At 40.6% G+C, this 27,565-nt stretch overlaps 1 protein-coding gene across 2 annotated transcripts in view; it reads left to right on the top strand.

Moving 5' to 3' along the window:
* LOC138513424 (carbohydrate sulfotransferase 1-like) overlaps positions 1–27,565 on the top strand; it is a 310,424-nt gene that overhangs the window by 180,281 nt on the left and 102,578 nt on the right. For both annotated transcript variants that reach the window (XM_069628268.1, XM_069628267.1), the window contains exon 2: positions 7,674–7,753. In XM_069628268.1, the coding sequence (XP_069484369.1) occupies positions 7,711–7,753 (43 nt within the window). In that variant the 5' untranslated portion in view covers positions 7,674–7,710. The remainder of the gene's footprint in view (positions 1–7,673; positions 7,754–27,565) is intronic.

The following is a 27,565-nucleotide window of genomic DNA, read 5'->3' as shown; positions in this document are numbered from 1 at the left end:
ATCCGACTATATGCCTTTTGTGGTAACGTGGGCAGAGGGGAGGCTATGATCTCAGAAGGGGAGTGAATGTGATCCAGTAGCAACCCAAATAACAAAGTATAACAGTCCAAAATAAAAGAATGTTCAATTAAAGGTCTATGAATATATATGTTTTAATTAAACACACTATATGCAAAAATAACTAAATAGAAAAACACTACTTAAACCCACCCCTGGTGGAAAGGACACAGAGTATGTAAGAGATAGAAAGATGCACTCTGGGTGTTGAAACAGGGGTGGAAGGAAAACAGTAACCACAATGTTTGTAGAAGGATATATTCTTGTGTGAAAAAAGGGACAGCATCAGACCAGGCTTCTTAGCACTATCAGAGAGGTTCAAATCAGGTTAGGATACTGCGAGTCATGGTGAACCAGACAGGGAGCAGGCAATGAGTCGAGTTCAAAGTCAGGCAAGCAGTGGTTAAAATCTTTATGCAACAGCAAGCTTCTGGCTTGAGCCAAGGCAATTATGTGCGTCGCTGGTGCAGTGCGGCTGTGAACTGGTTTGAGACAGCATCAGCAGCACTCCAAAGAGTTTGAAGAAGTGCCAAAGGGTGCACCAAAGGTTCCATTGGTTTCTATGTGTTTGAAAACAGTCAAAATGCAGGAGATCAGTTGCTTGGCTTTGTCAGTTGCTGTGAGCCCCAATCCAGGGGCTCAGGGACAAGAAAGGACCTTGTTCACATTCTCCCACACTGGCTGGCAAACACCTGCCCCTCAGGTGAGCTCTTGGGTACGGGTGTAGCTGGCAGTGAGGTGGGTCGTGCTCCAAGAGAAGGTCATCCCAATGTGTCCTGGGGATGGCTAGGGAGCAGAGTTTGCCTCTGCCTTGGATCACCTGCAGTCACCTCACAACTGGAGGGCTTTTCAAAGGACTGCTCTCCCAGAAGTTTTCAACTAATTCTTCTTGATGTGTTGAAGTCCAAAGATTAATAAAAAAAGGAATGAGAGACCTCCTCCTTTATAAGCAAAAGTGCACAGGTGAATGGGAAAAGGAAATCCTGCATTATGGGGTCCAATCCCTATCCTAAAGACAAGTGGTTGTTGCCTTCTGGCATCATGATTTTTGCTAAAGGAAGTGGAAGGGGACAGGAAGTAAAGAGTGTTACAGGCGGAAACAACTATGCTGAACTCCCTTTCTCTACTCTAACCCAACCACCTTCTCAGACCCACTGCATCAAAAGGCCCATTTGGTATGCAACACCTTAATATAATGCTTGTCATTTTGTATGGAATGTGCCCTATGATGCTGGTTTCCCAGAACAACCCCTACTGAGGGTTCCCCTCATGTAGAGAGGTGTTACCCAACCTCACAAAGTATCAAAGGTGGACCATTTCCATCCCATCTCTTGCCCTACTAGACGCATGGCCATGCTGTCTGACTAGAATACACACAAAATTTCCACAGCAAGCATGGTTTTACAGTGTTGGTGTTGACTCATATATGAGACGCATCAGATGTGGCTTCTTATACTTATATAAATTACTATCCACCATACCTTAAACTCAAGAATGGCTTTATGTTTAAAAATTAAACTGCAACCAGAATTGTGATTACTCCTAACTATGTTGTTTTGGAACAGAGGTCCAGACTTTACTTGCAGCCTATGTACTGAAACGACTAGACCATCAAAGCAGCTGTCAAAAGAACACCTGATGTCTCTCAACCTGCTCTGTGCCACTGGAGAGCAATCACTGCAAATGAAGAGGCCAAAGTAGTAAGACACAGGGGAATGGTATGCTTTTGACATGGAACGTATGAAAGGCCCCCCTTCCTGAGATGAAATTACCCACATCATGTTTTATCAGTTAATAAAAATAAAAAAGCCAGGGCTTCCACAGCCTTTCCATATGAAAAATCATCACACTTCGCTAGGGCTAATGGACATACTAAGGGTGTACTATATCACTTAGGCAATATGACCCAAGGAGGGGGGCTATTACTGGTTGGGTAATGCCCCGGCACCATAGCTAGAAGCCAGAGAGAAGCAAGGGCTTTAATGGAGCCCTGGGGCATTACCCGACTGGTAATGGTCCCACCTCTGAGGGTCATATTGCAATTAGTACCCCAGCATGTCATACCAGGGTACTAATTGCACTCTGTGCCTTGTGTGCTGAATCTGGCACCTAGTTTTTTCACCAAGAATATCTGGGATAATCAATCACCCACCAAGACAGGCAGTAGAAGTCAAAAATTGGCAATCAGGAATTGTGGTTGGGTCTCTATTAGTGAAAATTGCTTTGAGGTTCCTAACACATTGGATGAAAACGATTGACCGTCTGTTGTCCATATACCCAAAATCTAATTTGCAAACAGCAAATCTTCCAATTAGTAAAGCAAACAGTTTACCAAATCCTCTGGGAAACTGTATTTGAATATTGCGAGTCATATTAAAAACTTGATAATTTACAAGTTCTTGCAATATTACAAACCTTTGATGTCAATCTGCTCCAAGAAACTTGGGCCTTCTCTGATTGTCACATGAATGGTTATTTTTCTTACAAATCATGGCTTCATAAAAGAAAGAAAGGAGACCTATGGGAGGGATGTCCATCTGTATTAAGGTATCTAAAGGAATAACTAGCGCTGTTGTTCTTACTGATTCATTATATTTGTAATTCTTAATATTGACTGATGATAAAGGAGGACTCCTGATCTACCTTGGCAAGTTTAAAAAAATATGATTAGAGAGATCTGCAAGTCTCTCTTTTAATAAAATTGAAGGTGATGATGGAAATATTCTTGGACAATGATGAAGGTGGATGTCCCTGGTATATCATTGGTGGCGATTTTAACCTTAAGTAACAACCTGGACCTAGACTTATTAGGAGCCCATAGAATATATGATCAATGTATAACCAATGCTATTCGCTCACCAAATATGCTTGACCCAAGAAAATGTGCAAATGGTCTCAAGCTATACTTATGGTTAACTGAATGGGGCCTTTGATCTATTGATGGCAGACACTTCAATAATATCCCAGGAAAAAACACCTTCATTTTCCACAAATGCAAATCTTCAATTACACTAGATAACTTTTGCACTCCAGTCCAAAGATAGATCTCCTTTGGTTATTTCCAGGTGATTTCATATCTGTTCAGTGACCATTATGCTATAGCTCTGAAAGTAAAAAGGCAGTATCAAGGCGCTGTCATGGAGGATATCTGAAATAACCAAAACACTGCACTAATGTCCTCAAAGAGAAATTACGATGGGCTTCCAGGCTTAGTGAGGATATTAATAGGGGAATAATTGGCCTGAATAATCAATTATTTTACACCATTTTTGATACTACAGTAACCTCAGAGATAATAAAAGCATATTAGGAATCCTGCCGTTAGTGTCACGCTTCTTTGAAAACTCCAAAAGTAACTGCAAATCCACTCAAAGGGCCTCATTACGAGATTGGTGGTAGTCATGGCGCTATTTACGCCATGACTGCCACCAATAACGTGTCCGGCACCGGTCTCGTTCAATGGGGATTTACCGGTGTAGTCCGACCTTTGCGGGACCGGTAAGTCCCCATTGAAAAAGCCATTCTCCATTCCCATTTGAGCCCCCATAGGGTTCAATGGGAATGGGGAAGGCGCTAATAATGGTACGGCAAATTGCAGTACCGTTATTGGCTCTGATTTCCATTAACGGGTCCCGTCCATAACGCCTGGTCAGACCAGGCGTTAAAGGAGGGACCCGCTAAGGAAACTCGTAGTAGGGCGGTAAGGGATTACTGGCACCTGTCTCCTTACCGGTGCCCGGTATCCCTTACCGCCCTACTCGTAATGAGACCCAAAGGGTAATTTAGTTGAAATATAGGTGCAAATCAGCTAATATTGCCCCACTCTCCACCCTAAAATTGCCCACAATAGCGAGAGAGCAGATATAGTGAAAGCCCTGGCAGAGTGTAAAATGGCACTTACTGACCAAAAGATAGAATTAGAAGAGTATGGGCCTCATTACGAGTTTGGAGGCAGCCATGGCCTTTATATGGCTGCCTCCAAACTCGGGTCCAGGTCCGTGGTCCCTGAATAGGGAAATATCGTGCCATTCTGACTTTGGAGGGCACTGTATTTCCCCATTCACGGTACCCGGACAATCCCCATTCCCATTTGAGCCCCCATAGGGCTCAATGGGAATGGGGAGCATGCTAACAACAGGCCCGTTAATGACAGGCCAGTTGTTAGCATGCTGGTCCCCTCAAGGTACCCGCAAAGGACGCCTGGTCTAACCAGACGTCCAGAGCGGGTCCCGCGAGAGAACCTCATAATGAGGCGGTACGGGGTTAACGGCGCCAGCACCTTTACCGGCGCCATTAACCCCTTACCGCCTCAGTTGTAATGAGGCCCTATGCTTGGGAAGAGCTTACTGGAGCTGCGTCGCAACCAACCGTAGACGATTCTGGGAGTGTGTAAACAGGAGCCAAGATTTAAATTGGATCGCAACTTAATGAATACATATGTCTCTGATTTCGACTGAGTAGGGCATTTTTCATGCCTATACGGCAATCCTTAAAGCACATGCCTGCAATTAGATTCACATACTCTGAGACCATAATAACTTTAAGATAACAGGCTTGCAGGAAAAGCCCAGTGCTGAATGCTATCCCATTTGTTCTTTGTATATAATTATAAGTATTTTGGGTGCTGTTTCTGGTTTACATTTTTAGTCATATGATAGCAGAGTGCACTTTTCCCAGATCCTGGCTACAAGCCGATATTTCCCATATTCTCAAGAAGGAAAAAGAGATTCACCAGCAGCTTAGAGAGCGATATCGCTACTTGACTACCAACATAACATCTTTGGCGCTGAGACACCTGCATGTATTGGCTGATACAAAAAATATACTCACTGACTCTCAGTTGGGATTCGGCAAAGGCCTGGAAATGAACAAACAATTCTTAAATTTTCATCTTATTATTTCAAATTCCATTTACAAGAAAACAGTAAAAATGTATCTTGTATTATCAGATGAAGCACAGGCTTGGACAACATCAAGAGAAGTAAGCCATGGCAGTTGAGAAAGGCCATTAACTGCTCAGATGATTCGCTGTATTTATTGATCTGCTTACATAAAGACAGCAAAGCTTGTGTCTGTTCTCTTATGCACGGTCGCTGCACGGCTGTGCTTTATCCCCCATATTATTGTAATTCTAAAATAATGGTTTAATTGAACACTTTCATTCTTGCAAAGCCGATGTTCTTGATTTTGGCTGCTAGTTTATTCGAGCATTGACTTGGGCTGATGATACAGTGCTTTTGGCCCGGACACCTCGGTCATTGCAGCGGCTTATTGATGCCTACTCAGAATTCATGCAAGGACTTGATCTGTCTGTGAATGTTCCATAATCTGCGACAATAGTGTGCACTACGGGTAGAAATTATAACCAAAACACCTAATGTTTCGGCTAATAATAAGACGATGCCTGTGATTGACTCATACTTCGTAGTACGTTTTTCAACAACCTTCACTGGCAACAAACACATATAAAAACAAGCTGCACGTTATATAGCATTGTGCGCAAACGTATTAGGCTCAACCAGTGCAGATGATCTTAAGAGTCTATAAGACCAAACCAAAAACAGGGACAAAGTATTGTGCCGGAATCCGGGGATTCTCAAATAGCTGAAGGCTGAGAACCCGGGAAAACTGACATTTTGGGGCTTCCTTCTTTGGCGCTGAACTTTGCACTCCACATGGCACTCAGTGGGCCTCATTACACGGTAGGTGGTAAGGGATTACGGCACTGGTAAGGGCACCAGTGCCGGTAATCCCTTACCGTCCTACTACGAGGTCCCTTAGCGGGTCCCTTCCTTAACGCTAATAGCGGGCCCGTTATTAGCTCCTTCCCCATTCCCATTGAGCCCTATGGGGCTTACCGCCTACCGTGTAATGAGGCCCAATATGTCTTATTAAGAGGATGAATCAGCACTTGAAAGCGTTCTGTTGAGACTGAGAATCTGGGCTAGTAAGAAAGCTTTTCTTACTAAGCTGATTCTAGCCACATTTCAGCATCCGAGGCTAACTCCATGAGAATCCCATAGCTCCTAATATCAACCAGTGTTTCTTCAACATCAATCCTCCTTCTTATTTTCTCGAGCCAAATACCCTTAGTCTGCACTGCATTGACAAGATTAAACATACATTTGTATTAAGGAGTCTGATGGATGGAGAAGAAAGTGGACTTCAGAAAATGCTTAACAGAAAACATGATATGATAGGTTATTTATAACACGCTTAATACCCCAAGGTTTCTAAGCGCGGACCGAGGGATCAAACCTGTGCTGCTCCGTGTCATCTTGCTTCCAAGGCGCGCACGTTGCCGCTGAGCTATCCAAACTCCTGGGCATGTAAAATCACCTAATTTTAAACATGATTGTGCGCTTATTACCAATCTACTACGGTCGAGAGGGGTCAGAGCAAAATGGTCACCTCCAACTTTTCACAACTGTAATTGTTTACTCTTTAATGCACCAAATGAGTTTTTGCTTCATTTTAATTTTTTTGACTCAGTGTGGAAAAGGTATTTAATTGCTGTACTTGGACTTCTAAAATGTAATCAAAGCAAACCTGCACTTAATTATCTTTTACTGGCTGCTACCCCTCTGATTGCATGCTCGCAATTATACTTTTTTAAAGTAGCTTTAATAACTAGAAGCACTTGTCGAAATGACCTCCTTTTAGCACCAAACAAGGTTATAACTACTGTGATTGCATATTTCCAATTTGTGAAAAATCCTTATTTTTTTTAATACAAATGTTATGACCTGTACTTTTAATATGGTTATGTCTTATCATCATGCTATACGTTTTATGGAATTCATTTCCCAAATAAACTTTAATAAAGTAAAAGTAAAAACTCAGCAATTTCTTTCAGTTTTTACACTTGATTTGATGTAGGGTGTAAAATCAAAGTCCGGCAGATTTGTACGAGTCTACCTAATTCACAAGCAGAAAAACTAATGCAAAAACAACTTGAGTCAATATTTTGTACCAATGCAGAATTAACTGGAAACTTTGGAAATCTAGACCTGAAATCAAATGTCCTTGCTTCCTCATGTTCATGTAAGCCTGCTTCCTCTCTGGCTGTATATGTATGTATGTTTGAGGTATATAGAGCACACACCTAGCTGGAAATATCAGAGCACTGTACACAGGGGATGCACCTGGGGATTGCAAATATGGGTGCATGGGTTGCAGAGGAGTCAGATGGACAGTGGGATCATGGTAGTGGGGATTTCCAGAAGGGGAGAATTAGTGTTGAGTTGAGCAAATAGCGTTTAACGAGATGTTCTTTGAAGAGAAGGATCTTCAGGTCCTTACAGAAGTGTCGGAAGAAGGGGGCGAGTCACATGGCTCTTTACGGCCTTTCAAATCATCCACCTGTTAATCAATTTCAATCAGTTATGGGATCTCCGTTACCTGCTAAATAAATATGTCGTTGATTTAATGAGCTCAGCTACAACTTTGCCTTGATTGCCCCTTACGAGCAATCAATTGTCCTTTTTTAAAGTTCCAAAGTAAATTGATGTTAACCATTGTGTACAATCAATACCCAGAGAATACCTTTCAGAATTGTTGCCTTTTATGAAGGTTCATTTGAAAATGAACTAAACATCATTTTATTTCGGTTTCAGGAAAAATCAAGGGTCATCGTAAACTGTCTGCACAGTCATGAGGCAAACAAGAATGACTTTGAAAGTGAGACCAACAAAGAGTAAGTATCAATTTAATCCTAAATGTTGAAAGGGAGTGGACTTTAAACGTACCCCATTTTATATTCATATTGAAGGCTCCTTACTGCAACAAATGTAGTTATATGCTTTAAATCTGGTGTGTCTAGAGAAGAAAGTAACCTGATGCGGTGTGTACATTATAAACTGAGATGCCGCTACCACCCGAAGAGTTGAGACACTTCTCTATTCATCTCATTTACTAAGTTCACATTTATTACATTACAATATCCACTGCTGGTTGCACCAACAGATCAAAATGTATATGCATACAGACATGTCAGATTCTAGATGTATTTTATTAAAGATCATAAAGCATTGTTGACACATGTTTCGATCTATACACTCTTCATCAGGGCTCAGTAATACATTTTTGAATCTTTGTACTGGTGATCATGATCTCAGACTATTTTCTTACATATCATATATGTTCGCTTCAGGTTCATTCATTTTACATGCATTCCTTCTTGTTTAGCTAAGGTTTAAGAACGTTGCTCTTCTAAATAAATTAATGATAAGCACAATCTGTTTCCATGGAAAAATACATATGCTAGTGCTTTTTTCGGTCAACATGCGGGCCTAAGCATCCTTGAATGATGTGACTTCAATCATCAGGTCTTTAGGAGAAACCCTTTAGCGAAGCTGATGGCATTGAACTTGACACAATATGCAGGACTAGCAATATGGCAGAATGTAGACAGGATAGCTCCATGATCTTTTATAAATAATACACTCTCAAGTAGTTATATGCTTTTTCTACCTTTCTGGTGCTTGCTGGATTTGCCATGTTTAAATTTCAATTAACCACACAGACATTAATGCAAACTGTGTGCCCTGGGACTTAGACACAAAGGGTTTTGCTAGGTCTTTCAGAAAATATCTAAAACTCTTGTAAATAATACTTAACAGTGCAAACATGACATTATTACAATATTTCTTTAGAGAATAACATAATGTTACTGCTGTCAAGCAAAGTTTATATTTGTTTTCTAACATATTTCTGTTTGATTAAGAACATTCATTGCATATCTGACAGAGTTGACAACACAATTTTTAAGGAAAGCATTGTTTAATAGCGGACCTGGTTTTGCGTGGTATGTAATGGCCGTAAAGTGATGCAAGGCCAGTGTACGTGCATTTTCTCACTACATGCGCATTTGGTTTGCAAAATCAGTGCCATACAGGATAAATGTGCATGACACTTTAGCTTTTGCTCCTTGGGTGTTCAGGGCTATCATTATTAGATATATGGAATGTGAAATTCAACAGACAGTGCACACATTTGTATGCATTGTGCCTATTTATAACATGACCCAAGTTATAGGTTGAGTGCTCTCTCTACTGCCCATATCTTTATAGAAGGGCTTTCCTGACTGGGTGTCCTCAGGAGACTGGGGTTATCCAGTCAGTGAAATTCTACAAAAAGCAAAGTCGCATGTCTCCCCTACTCTTCCTCAATCTATGATTCATTACCATAAAAGATCCAGGAGGCAGGAAGGGCAGAGGGATATCTGTGATGCTGGGCATTTTTCCCCCGGCCTCCAGTCTATAAAGATATTTTTTAGCGTTTATCTTTTTTTTGCATTCGCTTTTCTTCCATAACAGAGCATTTGCTATACAACAAGTTGGATAGTAAATGTATCTAGCAGATTGACATTCTTGGAAAGAATAAGATCACAAAGTATAATCCCAATCCACCCTGGCATGGACAAAATAGTGACCTTTACATATACCAGCTTTCCTGTCCCAGAGAGGGCAATGCTGGATACCCTTCTAAAGATCAGGCCAACTGTGTGCCCTACATTTGGGATCTCAGGCTCTGCTCCAACCACATTTCACAGATCTGCGGAAACCCCACAATCCAAGGGCATCTGGTCCATAACACCAATGAGGCCTTTATGGAAGAGCCGCCAAGCCACCCCAGTTGAAACAGTAGCTGCTTTCCCAGCTGGAGCAACCATACTTGGGATGGCATGAGCTGTCAAGCTGAAACATGGTTTCCCTTTGACAGTGTGTCCAATGGGGCATGCAAGGCCAGGGTGTTTTTACTTCCCTAGCCTTGCATGGCTCATTGGGTACCCAGACTGGGGTAATACAGCTCTGACTGTGCATAGAGGGAACCCGTGCACCTCCCCGCCCATTCAGAGTACCGGGCCTATTCTGCAGGAAGTGCTCTGTCCCCCCCACACGTGCAGGAGCCAGGAAGCTCTCCTTGCTTCCTGTTGCATGGGAGTCAGTGAGCGGAGAATAATTGTGGGAGACTCTCCTGATGGCAGCAGGCAGGGAATAAAATGTTTATGTGTGCATGACTATCTGAGAGTGTATGTTGCTTGAGTGCGAGCGTGAGTGAAAAAGTGTCTGTTGTCTGGGAGAGCGTTGGAATCAGAGAGCGTATGTTCTGGGTGTGTGGGTGAAAGAGTTATGAATACTTCGAATGTGTATGATTGTGCAAGTAGATGTTTGTGGGTGAACAAGTGGATGTGTATGAATGCTGAATGAGTGTGTGTGGTTGGTTGCATATGTGCTGGGGAGCAGGCCTCTGATATTTGGGGGATAGTTGGGGAATTTCTACTGGGCATCAATGTTAAAGAAAACATGGTAAGTGTTGTTACTTGGATAGACTGGCCTGCATTGCTTCAGCCAGTATGGGTATGTGTCCTATCTATGGCATGGCATTTTGTACTGGGCATCAAGGTTAAAGCAAACATGATCATTGTTGTTATGTGGCTAGACTGGCCTACATTGCTGCAGCATTTCCCAGGTTCAAATCTCAGCAGGGCGAGCTCAGCCTTTTATTCTTTGGGGGTCAATTCATGAGTACCAACTCTGGTTGGGTGATATTGTATGTATGTGTATTCTATGTAAAGTGCTTAGGTGTAAGTGCAATATAAATAACACATAATTAGATCCTAGGAGGGTCATCAATGGGGGGACGTCGAGTTAAGATGATCATCACTTCCAACATATACTACATTTCAAGGGTTTTGTTGCGTTAAATCTGATCACCTTAGCTGTGCCTTAACTAAGGTTTCTTCAATGAATATATATATATATATATATATATATATATATATATATATATATATATATATATATATATATATACATTTATATTTATTATAGGGCAGCATTAGTCACCCTATAGTGTAAATGCAAACTATCATTCATGGGACATGTGAACATTCTATGTCTAATAACTTTTGAACCAAAGGACGGATCAGCACACAATAATCTAAACAGGATGTCTAGCCTGGCTCCACATCAATGGAAAGTTATGTGCAAATCCGTTTTATGGTTCAAAAGATATAAAGGCTCAAAAAAGGGTTCATTTTGCACTTTTGCATTGGTTTCCCGGGAAGTGAAAATGTCCAATTATTGCTCATGCCACAGCACAAACTGGATTGATTTTCACCAAATAAGCAGCAAGTTGGGCACAAAGCACTGAAAGAAAATCCTTTTTTGTTTTATTGTAAATCCATCCAACAGGTTTTTTTTATTTTATATTTGGCAAAGTACCCTTAACATATCTTCCATGTTGCATTGCTGGATCTAATGCTTTTCCTTTCTGAAAATCCACCATCTTGAAAATTCAAATATAGAGAATTATTTGAAAACAGCCCTACAATTAAAGGGAGTGAGGATGTAGTTTTGAGGCTGGGGAGCATGTGGGAAGAGTAAGAGAGAAGAATGTGTACAGATTTAGGGGCTTGGCATAGTGTTGATTATTTTCCGAACTTTTTTCCGAAATCAAGATCTGAGCTCTATATCAGTTATGAGCGGGAAAAGAAAAGAGTAAATACTTTACAAATAAAAAATATGGAGATGTGGCAAGGACAGTAAATGCAAGTAGATGGAACAGGAGTATTCTAAGTGATTTTGGGAAGCAATCCCTGTTTTATTATTTTAAAATACAATACAGGGATTGATTCCTACATTAAACTAAATTGTGTGGGAGGGTGGTATCAGGAGGCTATTATTGTTGGGGGAGGTTGGATTAGCTTTAGAAAGCTTTCGTTTGGTTAATGACACTGACACCAGAGTGTGCAACAGAAGCTTGAGGGGTGCTGATGCATGTTTTCAATAGCTTTTATGTTCATTTGACAAGTGTTCGACGTGCCTTAACAGGGAAGGTCTCTCTTTTCTCAGCACATCCCAGGACCCCATTAATAATCCATTGCATTCTCCCCATCTCACTCTTTCTCAAGCCAGCACACAACTAGTAATATATTATTATCCAGTGGACAAAAAAAGATTAAATACTTGATCAACCCCATTTCTCACGGCTGAAGACAAAGCATATAGATAGTAAAAGATATAACATCCGTTATCAGAAGAAAAAAAGGCAGAATCACCAGTGTTGGAGGATTTATGATATGATAGGTTATTTATAATGCGCTTAATACCCAGAGGTTTCTAAGCGCGGACCTTGGGATCGAACCTGTGGTGCTCCGTGTCGTCTCTCTGCCGCCTAGCATAACAAAACCCTTCAAAGTCAGTGAAAAGACTTTAGTTAAGGGGCAGTAGTGCAACAAAATCCTTGACATTTAGTGAACACATTTTTACCATCACAACGTAGATGATGGGTTGGGGTTAAGCAATATTGGTGGTGTGGAGGTGCACAGAGGTAGTGGAGCAGGCGCCCCGCCACCCCCACATTCTATGGTAAAACAATTCAAGCAAAAAAAGAGCAAAGACAATTCTAGCTGTTTTTTCTGAGCAATAGACAGACATGCATCCATTTTGATTAGGTGTCATCTTGCAAGAATGATATGTTTTAGCCACCATTAAGCGGTGTGCAGAAGAGGACCATACAATGGGAAAAGAAATTAATAATTAACTGGAGTGAATGCTTTTGCCATTCCAAATAGAAAGCTACCTTTCAACACTCCAGACCACACTTCGTCGTTCAAACTAAAAACCTAATGCTAATTTCGCAATGTTTTGAAAGGACACATCCACTTGCTAGGGGAAGAAAGCCTTTCCATTAACCCCGAAAAAACTGTTGCTTTTTGGTGTCTGGTAGACTCAAATATAAATTCCCTGTCACGTAGTGGGCAAGATCAGTATTAATTATGCGAGTGAAGAACGAGCCGCAGCTACTTTCCTGCTTAGAAACTTTTAGTGGCAGCCTACAATTTCTATCAGCACAAGCATTGTTAAAATATATAGTTTAAAAGATACATTTAATGTGGCTTTTCTGTATTTCATTAGCCAGATGCAAGAATTAATGTCTGCCTTCAGAGCTGAGGCCTCAGGGTAAAGCAGCAGAACAACCAAGTCTGAGTTCTCAAGAGGCTGGTGGCGGAGTACGTGTCTCACAAGCAGTATGAGGAGGCGATGCAATGCAGGCAAAGTTTGCACATTTAAAAACTGTCTTTTAATTCTTTTCATTAAGAGCAGAACCACAAAAAAACAGAACCCACTAAAAGGTTCTACACTTGAGTGCGACATTTGAAAATATCACTCCTTTGTATATCGTTGGACCACTATTTATGTGTGAAAATACAACTGATACACAGCCAATGAAACCATGCACAACTTGTTTTTATTTCAAAGTGTGCATTTATTCTGCAAAGGCTGCATGCCGAGAACGACACTGCACAGCCTGCTCATTCATGCAAATATCTGCGCAGAACTACCCAATGCGCAGGCTGCGAGAAGAACGCCCACAAAATGCCTACACGCAAAGGCATTCCAGCCATGTAGAGGGACATTTGCGCACTCCTCCGACACCAAATCAATGCACCCGGAAAAGACTGCCTGCGTACCACCATAACCAAGCCAGCACCCTGGTGGGTGTGCGTGGGGTCTCCCAGAATCACGCCCTACACCCCTTCAACATGCAGAACACTTAACGTAAAAGTTGACATTTACCAGTATATATGCATGTGAAACCTCGCTAAACACTCCTGCACACCGATATGCCACTTACGTGCACCTCTGAGTTCTATCAGAACCCCGATTGAGTGCACGCACCCCAATGTCAGACATGCGATCTTACTTTCACACAGAGAATCCCACAAGTGCCTTTACGCCTGCCTTCAGGTGGGGGACAGAATGAGGGCTTTGTGTACCTTGTTCCCTGCTGAGATATTGCGTGGTTGGACCCATCAATACATATTGTTCTGTGCAATTGTGAGTTTGTGAGGGACTGCCTGTGGGCCGTCCCTCGCAACGTCCACATTTTCCTGTGTCTTCCCCATTTGAAGGGTTGTGCCCCCTTCCGAGCCGTCTGTGCAAGCCATGCCCATCCTCTGTGTGTGTCTAGCGCAAGGCACTCAACCACTCGCCGAGACATGCCGGGCCAGTGCAAAATCCACACATGTCCTGGGAGAGTCCCGTGCAGTCGATTCCATAAATCGACAAACAGGGATTTGTGCACAGAATGGCACGCAAATCCTTGATTTTCCAAGCAAATGACTCCATGAATCATGGCTTTGGTGTCTCAATGGTATTCAACAGAGGCAGTGTCCATAATGCACATGAGTGCACCATACTCAGTCGCATAAGGATTGAGCAGTGCAACATTGTATTTTGATTCACATTTGCTGGAGTAAGCTGAAAACATCTGTTCCGAATAAAAGCAGAGTGCATGGGACAGAGAATGATGTAGCAATGCCATTACTTGGTGCTTTACAATTTGCAGTTGTGGCTAAGAGGGGAGAAATAATGTGTAGTTGTTGAGTGTACAGATTCAGAAAATATAAGAAAAATAAAGGGAAGGAATGTTGGAGTCATTGGGTGTATGCACTGAGGGCCAGTCAGAAGATGAAGAAGGGGAGCGCCCAAGACCAGCCTGGGAAGGACATGTGTTGTAAGGTACTTATTTCCATCAGGGGAGAAGAAGGAGGGGCCACCCGGGACACTCAGGGGAAGAGTGGCATGTGAGGGCACCTATAACCATCAAGAAGAGAAAGAGTAGTTGGTTGGAGGCGACTAGGACCGTCCAGAAGAGGAGAGGGTGATTGGGTAGCCCAGGGCTATCTAGGAGATGAGTGAGGATGAGTGGGGCACCAAAGACCAGCCAGAAGAGGGTTAGTCTGGGGCCGTGGAGGACACACAGGAAGAGGTGCACTAACATGCCTGGATTTAGTCACAAGCAGCGATAGCCTGTCACCATCTTATCCATGACCCTGGAAAAAAAGGGCATGTTCTCTTATGGAAGCGCCCAAATACTTGTAGGCATCAATCACTTCTAATGTAATGCCATTGATAAGCCAAGAGGCTACTGGGGATTAACTGTTATGGCCAAATATTGTTAATTTCATTTTCATGCCATTTATTTTTAGATGGTTCTTCTGAGCATACTGTGCAAGTGCTGTCAAAGATCTTTGTAACCCGATCGGTGTGCAGTCCATGATAATGGTGTCGTCTGCATAACTAATCCATGGAACGGCAACAGTCCCATAACCGGGGCAACATTTCGCAATGCCTTAATGTCCTGATACATATCACTCATATACAAATTATAAAGTGTGGGGGCCAGAACACAACCCTATTTTATTCTCATATTGGTATACATTTCTGGCGATAGAGCACTTTCTCTATTAACTTTAACTATTACCGTACAGTTGGTATATAATGCCATAATGAAGTGTAACCAGCTGGGGTCAATTCCCCAATTCTTAAGCTTTTCCCATAGCCTTGTCCTTAGTACCGTGTCAAAAGCCTTGCTAAAATCAATAAAGCACACATATAACCGATCGAAGGGAGAAAATGTTGCTTCTTCTCTGATCCATTTATTACAGTACGAGTACAGAGGCAAATAACTTTTGGCTGGTGTCAATAATCGCCAGTGATCTGTAATTAGTGTTTTTTGATTGGTCACCACCTTTAAAGATGGGGACCATGTTGGATCACTGCCAACTGCGGGGAGTCATGCCCTATCTTAGTATTTTCGCAAATAATTGTTCTAAGATAGATGCCCAAAAGATTGGGTTGTCTAAATATTGTATTGGGTATATTATCTGGACCTGGGGCGTGATAGTCATCAATAGATCTAATCGCTATGATAATGTCATCAGCAATGAAACCTTCTATACAGCTACGCGTGGGTGAATAGCTAGTTGCTTCGTTTTCACTGGGGCCATGCATAAAGTATAATTCATTCACTGCATAGGTGCAGTCCTCTATACTAATTGAGTTGGTCTCGGTCCTAGTCAGTGGTTGACTATTCTCTCTGATCATTGCCTAAAATTTCCTTTCATCTTGTTTATTGAGTATTTCTAGTATGTAAGTCCAATTAGCATTTTGGCCGATGATTCATGCATTTTGTGCCAACTCGTGTATTTGTTATTTGGTAGTTGCATGTTTCCTACACAGCTGTTTTGTTTCTCCTGTCTTGTCCCCGCCTCTAGGAAGAAACAGCAGTAACAAAAGAAAGACTGCTATAGCTGAGAGTGTGACTCTCTCAATGTTCGTGGATGAACTCTGCTACACATATTATTAATACCACATATTAATATGTAGTCTAACAAGGCTCATTGTTGACTCCTGTACAGGGTAAAAAAAAGGGGCCTGGTGGCACCAAGGTCTTGTGGAGGTTGGATCCTGAGGAGGTATTTGGGGGAGCCCCAGACCACCCTTCTAGAGCTCCCAGGTTGGGTCAGAAACATGTCACATGGAAATACTTGGGGAATCCATAGAGGCCATTGAACATCAACTGCAGTGTCAAACTCAAAGGACCCCGCAGGAAACGGGCACCTTTAAGAACCTCCCATTTATTTGATCTTAACAACTGATCAGTGTTGCTTTTTTAATCTCTCCCAAATATTGGCATAGATTCAGAGGTCTGCGATTACTCTAACATTTCTGGAGAAAAAGGAATGTAACTGCAGAGTTCTAAATCTGTGCAATTTTTCCACCATGCTGTCAGGAGAAGTTAGTGAACAGGCTCACCAATCTGTTGTATTTCACGAACCAGACGTGAGGACCATAACTTAGCCAGCAGGGAACAAAATCACTCCCAACCAAAGCTCATGTTTAGAAAACGATTGCGTGGTCATTAGAGTAAATCTGTGTAACTTTCTCCCATGCTGATGCATCTGGTCATATACGTGTATGATATTGAATGTCTCACCTGGGGAAAATGGGACTCAATACAATGATTGTCTAACTTAGTTCCAGGGCTTCTTAATGGTGTCCTTATGCTGTGTTCTGTTTATGGTTGTAACCATGGTGATGTATTCTTTGAATGTTTATGTAATGTTGCTAGGGAACACTGCGTAACATAATGTGATGACGCTAGACTGGTTAGAATGTTTCACAGGACCCGTTGTCACGGGAACCGCGAATGCTGCGTTGGTAGTAAGAAATAACATTTCAATCCAATCTAAAATACTAATGGCATAGAATAGTTAATGTAAAAAAAACAGAGTCACTAATGAAGCCGGACCATGCTAATGTACCGGGAAGGAAGGTATAGCCATAGATATGCTGCGGTATATGGATGTAAAAAGATAATTGCTAGGATAGCTACCTGCGTCCACATTAGTAGCCTCAGAAAGCAGTGAAAAAACTTGCTAGAGAAATGTATAATGAATGATGTTCATATTATCAAGCCAATATGTTCAACATAATGTAACAATGGTATAAGGTACCCACCACTTGCACAAGATACTAATCCGACACAGCTACTGTATGCGGGAAATGCCTTTATGCTACACAATCAAACAATAAATAAATAAATAATGGGTACTCATACATAGCTTTTTCTTTTTTTTTAATTATGTGCCTGTGGTTTGCAAAGTCAAGTAAAAGCAGATATGTCATGTTGGTAGTAAGAAATAACATTTCAATCCAATCTAAAATACTAACGGAATACCATAGTTAATGTAAAAAAACAGATTCAATAATGAAGCCATGCCATGCTAATGTACCGGGAAGGAAGGTATAGTCATAAATATGTGGCGGTATATGGATGTAAAAAGATGATTGGTAGGATAGCTACCTGCGTCCACATTAGTAGCCTCAGAAAGCAGTGAGAAAATGAGCTAGCGAAATGTATAAAGAATGATGTTCATGTTATCAAGCCATTATGTTCAACATAATGTAACAATGGTATAAAGTACCAACCGCTTGTACAAGATGCTAATCCGACAGCGCTACTGTATGCGGGAAATGCCTGTATGCTACACAATCAAACAATAAATAAATGAATAAATAAATAAATAAATACTGGGTACTCATACACAGCTTTTTCTTTTTTTTTTATTATGTGCCTATTGTTTGCAAAGACAAGTAAAAGCAGATATGTCACATTCACAATACATGTATATTATTTTAATGGCATAACTACTTATTTTGCAAATAATACCAATGATACATTACAAAAGAAAAAAAAATCGATATTAGGATGTCTGATTCAATCAGTTCAATGTAACTAAATAAAGTGCAAAATGGGATATACATTACAATTTATAGATAACAACTTAAATCAAGTTCTTCATTTAAAGCATGAGGGGAGACTTTAGTCAACTTGTCAGTCCAGTAGGCCACCCTTTGTTGACGTTTTTTGCTACTACCAATGTTGCAGTCTGCCAGGTTAATGACTTCTAGTATCGGAAATCTTATTTGCGAAAGTTGATGTCTTGCTTGTTGGAAATGTCTAGCCACTGGAGATTGTTGATGGTTAGTCCTAATGTTGGACTTGTGTTCTTTCCATCTGATTCGGGCTTTGCAGCTGGTTTGGCCTATATATAGAAGGCAATGGGTACATTTGTTGGAGTATATCACACCCTGCGAGTTACATGTAGGATAATCTCTTAATGTAATCTTTTCTCCTTTTATGATGCTGTTGCAATTATTGCAGGACATACTAGGAAATGTTCCCTTCTTCATTGTTCTTTGGTTTGTCTCCCTTTTTAGATTGTGTTTTGACCAAAATGTCGCTGAGATTGTTGCTTCGTTGGTATGCAAAAATAGGTTCGTCCTTAAACTGGTCCTGAGTTTTACTGTCACACTGCAATATAGACCAATGCTTCAATTTAGTTTTTTTTAAATTATTCCTGGTGATTGTACACTGTATTTACTCATGAAGACCAATTGGTTTGTGATTGGGGTGGTCGTGGTTTTTGGTGTCAAGAAGAGAGTCAGTCGATCTATCGTGGTGACTTTGTCTTTTGCTATAGATAATTCCTCATTTGGATACCCTCTTTCATTGAATTTCATCATCATTGCATCCTGTTCTTGTTCATATTCTGTTTCAATATTGACTATCCGTTTGACCTGGAATAGTTGACTAAATGGCAAACTTTTGATAGTAGCTGGAGGATGAAAACTCATTTGGTGAAGAAGATTATTCCGAACTGACGGTTTGTGATACAATAAGGTGTCAAAACCAGGAGTGTTTGGAGTTATATGAACATTTAACATTGTATCCATGGGTTACCTATCTCGTGTGTGAACTGGATCCTTTTATCTCTGAGGTTCAAGTATACAAGAGAAGTTTCAAGTGTCTCTGATGTGTCATTACAGACCATGAATATATTGTCTATATGACAACCCCAGTAACTGATATACTTGTGCCAGACTGGATGTTTGGTGATGTGGTCTTTGTCAATTTTCTATCATTCTGTTCCTATCCATATGTGTTTGTTCATTGCACTCATTAATACCAGTCCTTTTAAACATCACCCTGTGGTTTGGTAGTCAATGGGGCCGTCGCAAAAGTGCCTGTGTAAGTACTTCCATCAGCTGCAACGAGTTGTTAAGGTTTTATGTGTAGCTTGACAAAAACATTGTTCATGTTCAATTATAGCATTGAATATATTTGCAGTCACCTGACACCACTTGACAGCTGGTTGTGTTGAATTCAAATCACCTAGAAAGACATTAGAGCAGTGGTGGAGAGATCACAGCCCAGCTCGTGCTTTCTCACTTCATCTACACAGTCCTTCTCTACCTTCCTTGGTTATGAGGTAAAATAGGAGATCGAATGGGAAGGATACAGAGCAATGTATATGTTAATTTTGCCTCAGAGAAATCAAAGCAGCTGGGCATTTTTTATTATGTTGTAAGAAATATAAATGAATGCAGATCAAAATGATTTAACTGTCATTGAAAATTCAAGGTTTTCAAAAATGAAGAGCTGCTTTTCTACACTTCTTAATGGTGTAGCTGATGGCGCCATCTTGTAGGTTCTTCTGCATTATAGTGCTTATAGCATTGGTGACTAGACATAGATTTTCTAATACATTGGAGGAATTTAAAAATGGATGTGTTTGACTTGTATTTTTATTGCATCTCTTTAATATTGCAATCATAATGTTTTCTTACATTTAATGAACTCTAGATTTATGGAAATTATTTTCCAAATAAAATTGTTTTCATAAAAAAATATTATACTTTTGTTTTAATTGTAGGCCAATTGTAGCGCCTTTTGGTCAGAACACTTCACATTAAAGAACTTCTTCCCTCTTATTTCAATATTAGGTGACAGATCTTCTACACTACCGATGATGTGGTCAAGACGCATATACAATCATATATAAGCTTATGCTCAGCACCGTACATCACTATGTGCCTGGACGCATCTTGAGGGTCATTGAGAGCCTACACTGCAGAACAGTAGCTAATGAGAAATCTTGAGTATGTCGCACATCTTGTACAAGAGCAAGCCACTAGTGCCACACATTGGAGGGAGTGGAGATGTACAGTTGTAGGTGTATCTACGAAGGAGGAAAAATAAATAAATGCGTAAGAGGAAGGTTGCCTAAGCACATCATGATGTATCACAGCAAATAATCCATTGTGTGCCAGCTGATACTACAAATGTCCACGACAAGTACTGTATACATCGACATGTTAAGATAGATAAAACAGATATGAAAATCTGTCCTTCGTAGACAGTGTTAAAATAATTTTATATAATTTACACATCTTTTGATAGGTTCACTCAGCTCTTAGGTGACCCAATCATACATGTAAAGGAGATAACGTTTCAACTTATAGTTTTAAAATGTTTTAATTGTAAAACATCTTTCCTTCACAATGAAAATCAAAATTATAGGTTAAGTGATTGGTGGGTGGCCAATGTAAGTGTGCTGGCCAGAGGGAATCGTTGCACAGGAACAGCTCAAATGATCAATAGGGATGGATCATATCAATATGAAACAATGTAAAATCCTTTGTTAAAAATTGCACAATTCCAATAGTGGACTTTTAGCTGGGGCAAACATCAGAGTGAAGATGCCAAGGAGAGGAGTTGGCCAAACCATTGATATCGAGTTTGCTGGTCTGGGAGACCACTGTCGACATAGGGATCAGACCAGTTATTATATGATACATAACAGCTTACAATACAATAATATTCCTTTCTCAAATGAAAAATTAGAAAACTAGACTATGAAATAAACAAGCATCAATAGGGTTGAAAAGAAATAACAGCATTCTGAAACTCGAACATTGTCCAAAACACGTCGCTTTGTATTAAAGTGTTAGTGTGATGTAAAAGGTAGAATCAAACTGTTCATATGAGATACTTGTTGTAGTTTTCTGCCAGGCTATTGGCCACCTCTTTTAGACCGCCTTAGAGTGGGATTCAATGGGTGGGATTTTGGTGCCAACAGGGGGTTAAACGCCCCTCGAACTTTCACACCCTGTGCCCCTCCCACAACATCTCCTGTGCCTGGTGGCCCTGCTCCACTCCAAGCTCTTGTAAATTCCTCACTCTCTGCACCCACGTCAGGCAACTCCCTCCCTCTTTGCTCAGCCACCTCCGGCCCTCCCCCCACTCCTCCCAAAACCTGCAAATCCATGTACCGGCTCAATTACTTCCTTGTTGCAGACCTGCTGCGCTCCGCTCAGGCCCTCCTCGTCGCGGAGCGCAGTCTTCACTAGGTACACTTTCGGCAAATCTCTTTTAGAGGTGCCCCAGGAAATGTGATACAAACACTACACACCAACATCACAGTACTTTTCTCAACTTTTGGATGCAAAGTGTAAGATGAAATGTAGGTGAACTTTGGAGTTAAATGTGATAACTTAGATCATTCAGAAATTTCAAGGCCTAAGTATGACAATTGTATTCCCTGTTCCCTTCCCGCCTTGAAGCGCTTTGAAGCACTTCACTTGTGTATAAGCGCTTTACAAATAAACAATTACAATTAGAATTACAACTTTAGTTTTCTTTAAATATATATTATTATGGTTTATTCTACTCATATTGAAACGAATGAGGAGCGTTTGGAGGCGAGTTGACGTTAGGGAGATAAGTACTACATTCCCCGCAAATAAGAGGATGACGGACATGCAAAAAAAACAGAGTGTTATTCACATTGTTCATGAATAACACAATTATTGTGGGTAAGACAAAGGCTGTGGTCTTTAGGCCCAGGTTTTGCAAGAATCGGGATTTCCAAATTGATATAGATGGCCACAAACTGGAGCAGGTTCGTGGTATGATTACCTAGGCCTTCGCTTCGTGGACAATTGTCTTTGCTCTTGGAAATTTGCAAAAGCCAGCGCTACTTTGGAAAAGAATAGCTTTGCAGTGCAGATACATTATTTCAAGCACGGGGTGGGTGTGGCGCAGTAATCTCTGCATTAGGAATGTATCAGCTTCAAGCAAAAGCGTCAGCCCTGTATGGTGCAGATATGTGGGGTAACTCAAATGTCAAGAATCTGGTAACTGAGAACACATTTTTAAAAAGTTTGCTTCTGCTTCCTAATAGTGCTCCTAATGAGTCCGTGCAAATGGAGTGTGATCTTAGACCAATCAATGATGAAATTGGACGAAGAACTGTGTTTTGCTGGATCAGGATATGGAGCACCCCTGGCCTATATACATATTGTGAGGCTTTGTCCTATATAATATCATTAGGGTTGGGTGGGACCTTCAATTCCCTGCTTTTGGCGTGCTAAGAAATGGCTCACAGTCTTAGATATTATTTGCTTCTGGTTAGCACCTGAGCAAATTAACCGGGAATCCAAATGTAGGGTGAAAGAAGCAGCCCTCGACTATTCAAGAAGGAAAATGGAAAATTCTTGTGCCCGCTGTTGACCGGTCCTTAGTACTTTACTTTTTGGTTTTGAATTGTATTTAGACCGTATGCACCTTCTAATGCCCATGCTCTCTACATAGAAGTTGGCATGAATTGTTTATGAGTGGGCAAGTTCACCTAGGCATGGAAAGGAGCTGCTAGTAGCAAGTGCCTGCTATGTGGGGCAGAAGAAGAAACCACTTGCTATGTTGTGCTCTTATCTGAGGCTGTGAGGACAATAAGGGTTAAATGTCTTCCCTTTTAATGCAAATTATATTTGTACCACAGCTCAAGCAATGCTTTTTTGCAAAAGGACTGCTCATTTTGATGTGATGTTTTACGTAGCAAGGTACACACATCGCACTTAGCCAAGAAGAACCTGCATGATAAAAGCACGAGCAGTAATTTAGGGACTTTCATGTATTCTATCAACCTGTTTTATTGCATTTACCCGAGATCTTAGTTCCAATCTTATGTGTTTGGTATGGATTTTATATAATGTTGATAAAATACTATTTCATATTTGTGTAATTTGTTTACTCAATCTAAAGATTTTGATGTCGAATAAAGGTTAGAAATGAATGATAAGAATAACAAAAAAGACTAAAGGGGCTAAAGCACATCCTTGATGGACTCCAAGGATTACCGGAAAAGGTTATGGAATGTTCGCCATCTAGACCCCAACTCAAGAAAGAAGTATTGATTTTACAAAAGCATTCAATTTAATCAGAGCCAAAATAGAAGGCGTGAAAGCCACGTCTCTAAGGGAAGTCTGGAAGGTAGGTATATTAACTGTGTCAAACACGGTTTTGTAGGATATTTTGTGTAGATTTGGGGCCTGGAGGTATTTTCTTACCACCAAAGAAGAGTGGTAATTTTGTGATGACTTATCCTTGCATTTAGATTGGGTTTTACCTTAACTCCTTTCAGTGACCATGTCTTATTACACTATATGGGATAATTTAGTAGTATACACTGTTGGTGGTAATTTCTAGTGGTGAGCAAAACTTTCCTGTTCTATTTATGGCCCCAACATACACAAAACCTTCCTTATTCTTATAATGTTCTTGTGATCTAAAGAGAGCCTTGGACCTACGTTCAGAAACACCACAATTTCACATAGAGCATTATCAATAACCTGTGGTGTTATCACTGATTTATCCACATCAGTGAACTATGCTTCCATAGGCCTCATTACTGATTCATTACTGATTCATGGACCCCAGTAATCTATATTTTGTATTAGATTTCACCCAGACACCATGCACTGGGTGAACACACGCATACAACTATTTATTACTGCTAAGTCTATCTATTCCATCTGCATGGGAAACATGACAAATGTACTACCTAAAAAAGAATCTTCCCTGTGTCAGAAAATATTATTCCAAAGGCGCCAAGAACATAGAAAAACAAAACTCTATACACGTTCTGCTTCTATATTGTGTGTATTGGAAACAATTGCAATTCAAAATTACATTTTACCAATCACAGCGTGTTGTTCTCTGTAATAAAAAACAAGAAAAGAAACAATGCAAAAACAGAGCAATATTCACTTTGCAACATTATCATATGACAAATTACATGCATGGGATTTCTTTTGCTTTGCTATCCTAACTGCCTAGCATTTTAGAACACATTCGCTAAGCAATCACATAAAAATAACCTCACTTGAACTTGGATGCTTACCAAAAGATTTGTGGTTTTCTCCCCCAGGCGATTTCCCTCAGAAGAGCGGCCCGGTCGGCAGGCGTTGCCTTCGTAATCTCAAGTCTAAAGTGTGTGTGGCGAGAACATAGGGTTCTCAAGCCAATGTTAAGACACCAAGATCATCCTTCTCTGGAGCCCAGCAAAAGCGATCTGATTTTCCCTCTGTCATTCTTTCCACAGCAAAACTCTGTCCAGTCCCATTCTGCCTACGTGGCATATCTGCAGATATACTTCCTTTCAATCATATTAGCAGAAAATGTATTCTGTTAACACCCTCCTGTCCCAAACAATGGTAGCTTCAGATTATAATAACTGTATCTTTTTCGATTTTCCTGCTGTCTTCCTGCTTTCTGCATTCAACACAGCAAGAGAAAAGATGAGAGAAAAATCCAGTGCATATTTAAAACGAATTACAAAAGATGTATTTTCACCCCACTTTGTACATGGGACTACATTATAATGTTAATGAGTTAGCATTATTGATTAGTACTTGTTAATTAAATCAGTCAGTTATATAAATAATATTCAATAATGTAGTCCTCTATGCATGAGGGAATCCAGAAAAAGAAAACAAAAATGATGCACTTTTACTCTCTGTAGAAAGAAAAAAAATGATGCACATTTACTCTCTGTAGCTTTAAATTGGGCTTTGGCTGCATTATGAATTTCATACCTTGCATGCCCCCAGCCATATATTCACCTGTTATATTGGCAACATAAGGATGACTATATGTGTGTGCCACATTATTGCTAGCGACACATTCAGTGAGGTGCTATAAACTTCAAGGTGCTATACTTCAAAGCACTATAAATTATACTACAGTTTGAATATCTACGAAGACTAAGCAAAGAATCAGGGCTATAAGGAGACACAATTCTGAATGGAACAACCTGAAAACCTATCAATGGGATGACTCACTTTCTGAATCCTGCTTGGAGAAGGGATACATATTCTTACTTAGCAACTCAGTCATCCTCTTCAGGCACATCTTACCATATACATTTTTCTAAGGCATCCAGTAAGGATATTGGGCGAAGGTTGGGTGGTTACTGCCTGTATCACATCTTGAAGATAAGGGTTATTGACGCATTTCTTCATGAAGCAGGGTAAAACTGTGTTCAGCTAATGTTGTTAAATAGAATGGTAATAACAGTCATCCACAAATTCAACTCCTGTTTAGAAATGTCAATTGGTTGCCCATCAGGGTATATGGCTGTCCCTGATCTCTGAGACGGAAGTGGTATTGTTACCTCAGAGCAGGAAACACAAAGGGTTCAGGGACAGATAAAGCTGGGATGATCTCTAAAGATTTAGAAAACATTAAAATGTTGTCACTAGCACAATCAAGGTCACTTGAAGGAAAGTAGAAGTACTATAATATTTGAATCTGTCTTCTAAGGGTCCGTGACCTCCATGGGCCCTCATGACAATCTGCCAGAAGCCTTGAGATGAATTGCAAATTACAGCTTGTTTGAGATCCTATCAAAAATGTGGTGCTCCCCATTTTTTCTTTCCACCAAGACTTTATACTCCTGCCTTACAATACCACAAAATACACGTTTTGACAACTTTATTGTGCAAACTGAAAATGTTAAGAATAGATGGTACAGTCCATTAGCCTTCAAAGTATCATAGATGATTTAATCAGATGGTTGTCACAGAACAAAATGATCAGCAGGTGACCACAGTGCTGGACATTCCTTTCACATAGAAAAAACATGAGGCAGAAAATTCACTTTAAACTTCATTGGCTGCAGGATGTGTTTGTATGGATTGCAGTCCTCAGATTCCCTCCTTCTCTATGGAGAAAAAAGTATCTGGCCAGACATATAACTGGAAACCTTCAAAAGCTATTTTCACATCTAGCAGTGCTGGGAAATTCCAGTTTAAAAGGTTGCATATTACTCAAATAGAATATTAGTAGAATATGAATAGAAAATAGAACATAAGAATATTACTCCTGTGCGCCTACTGCAGCCCCTGTAACATGAGGTGTGTCTCTGCCAGTTGGCCGATCCACATTGCAATTTTGTGATATTGTACACTGTACTACATCTGTAAACATTGTTCATAAGCTTTTTACTGTAACCATTTTCATACGTACAAGTGCGTAAATGCTTCTGGGCTTGGTGCGCTATATAAGTGTCAAAATAAATAAATAAATAGAAGAGTTGCACATGATGTGTTTTGAAAATTAGGCACCTATCATCTTCAAGTGGGACCCAGTAGTTTTGAAAAACTCTGATTAATAACAATACAAACAGATATGTCCATGTATCTACTTACTGTATATAATTGACCTGATCCCTCGAGTATAGGAAAGGTTGAAACACTCCTGAATAGCTTATGGGATCATATGATGAGCCAAGCCCATTTATCTAATTCTATTTGGGGATTTAACTCTCCTATTCAAACCTCTGGCTAATCACGGAGGGGCCCAGGAGGAAGAGAATGACTCAAAGCGCCTTCCTCATAATGTAGCCCGATGCCACCAAGATTGCACCCTTTGACCTAATGTTTGGTGACTTGCTTAGAATCAGCCAAATCGCAAGTGTGCAATGAGCAGTTCGATGGGGACATTACATCTCAACCTACCTTCAGGGCAAATCATAGATCAGTCCTAGTAGACTACACCTTAGAAGATATTCCAAACTGGCACAATTAGTGGAATGTATGGTGACTCAGAGGGGGGAAGTGAACATGACCCTTGATACTAAATGCCATGCCAGCACATACGAGGGTGTACTAGTAGGCTGTTCGTTGATGGTATTTAGAAACCCAAGTCACCACTGCTGAATTCTTTGGTCCTCACTGGATTGTAAGAGGACAATTCCTTTGACATATCGTGATCGTCTTCACCACTAGGACCCACACTGGAGTTGTGCCCATATTGGCAACACTGTTAGATTTTCCAAGGAGCTGGTCAGCCCATTTGTCACCAAGCCAATATTGACATTGAAGCACCAAAGTGGAATCCTGGTCTGACGCTAAATGAAGCCAAACAGCAGATGATTGGAAGCTCTTAAACCGATTGGTGGCAGAGACATATCTAAGTTGAGTATTTTAAGGTTGAAGTATAGTATTTCAAGATTGCCAATTAGTAC

The sequence above is a fragment of the Ambystoma mexicanum genome, chromosome 12, assembly GCF_040938575.1.
Source record: "Ambystoma mexicanum isolate Mex_15411 chromosome 12, UKY_AmexF1_1, whole genome shotgun sequence".
Classification (NCBI taxonomy): Eukaryota; Metazoa; Chordata; class Amphibia; order Caudata; family Ambystomatidae; genus Ambystoma; species Ambystoma mexicanum.
The sequence above is the reverse complement of the archived record's forward strand: the minus strand, read 5'-3'. Positions and strand labels throughout refer to the sequence as shown.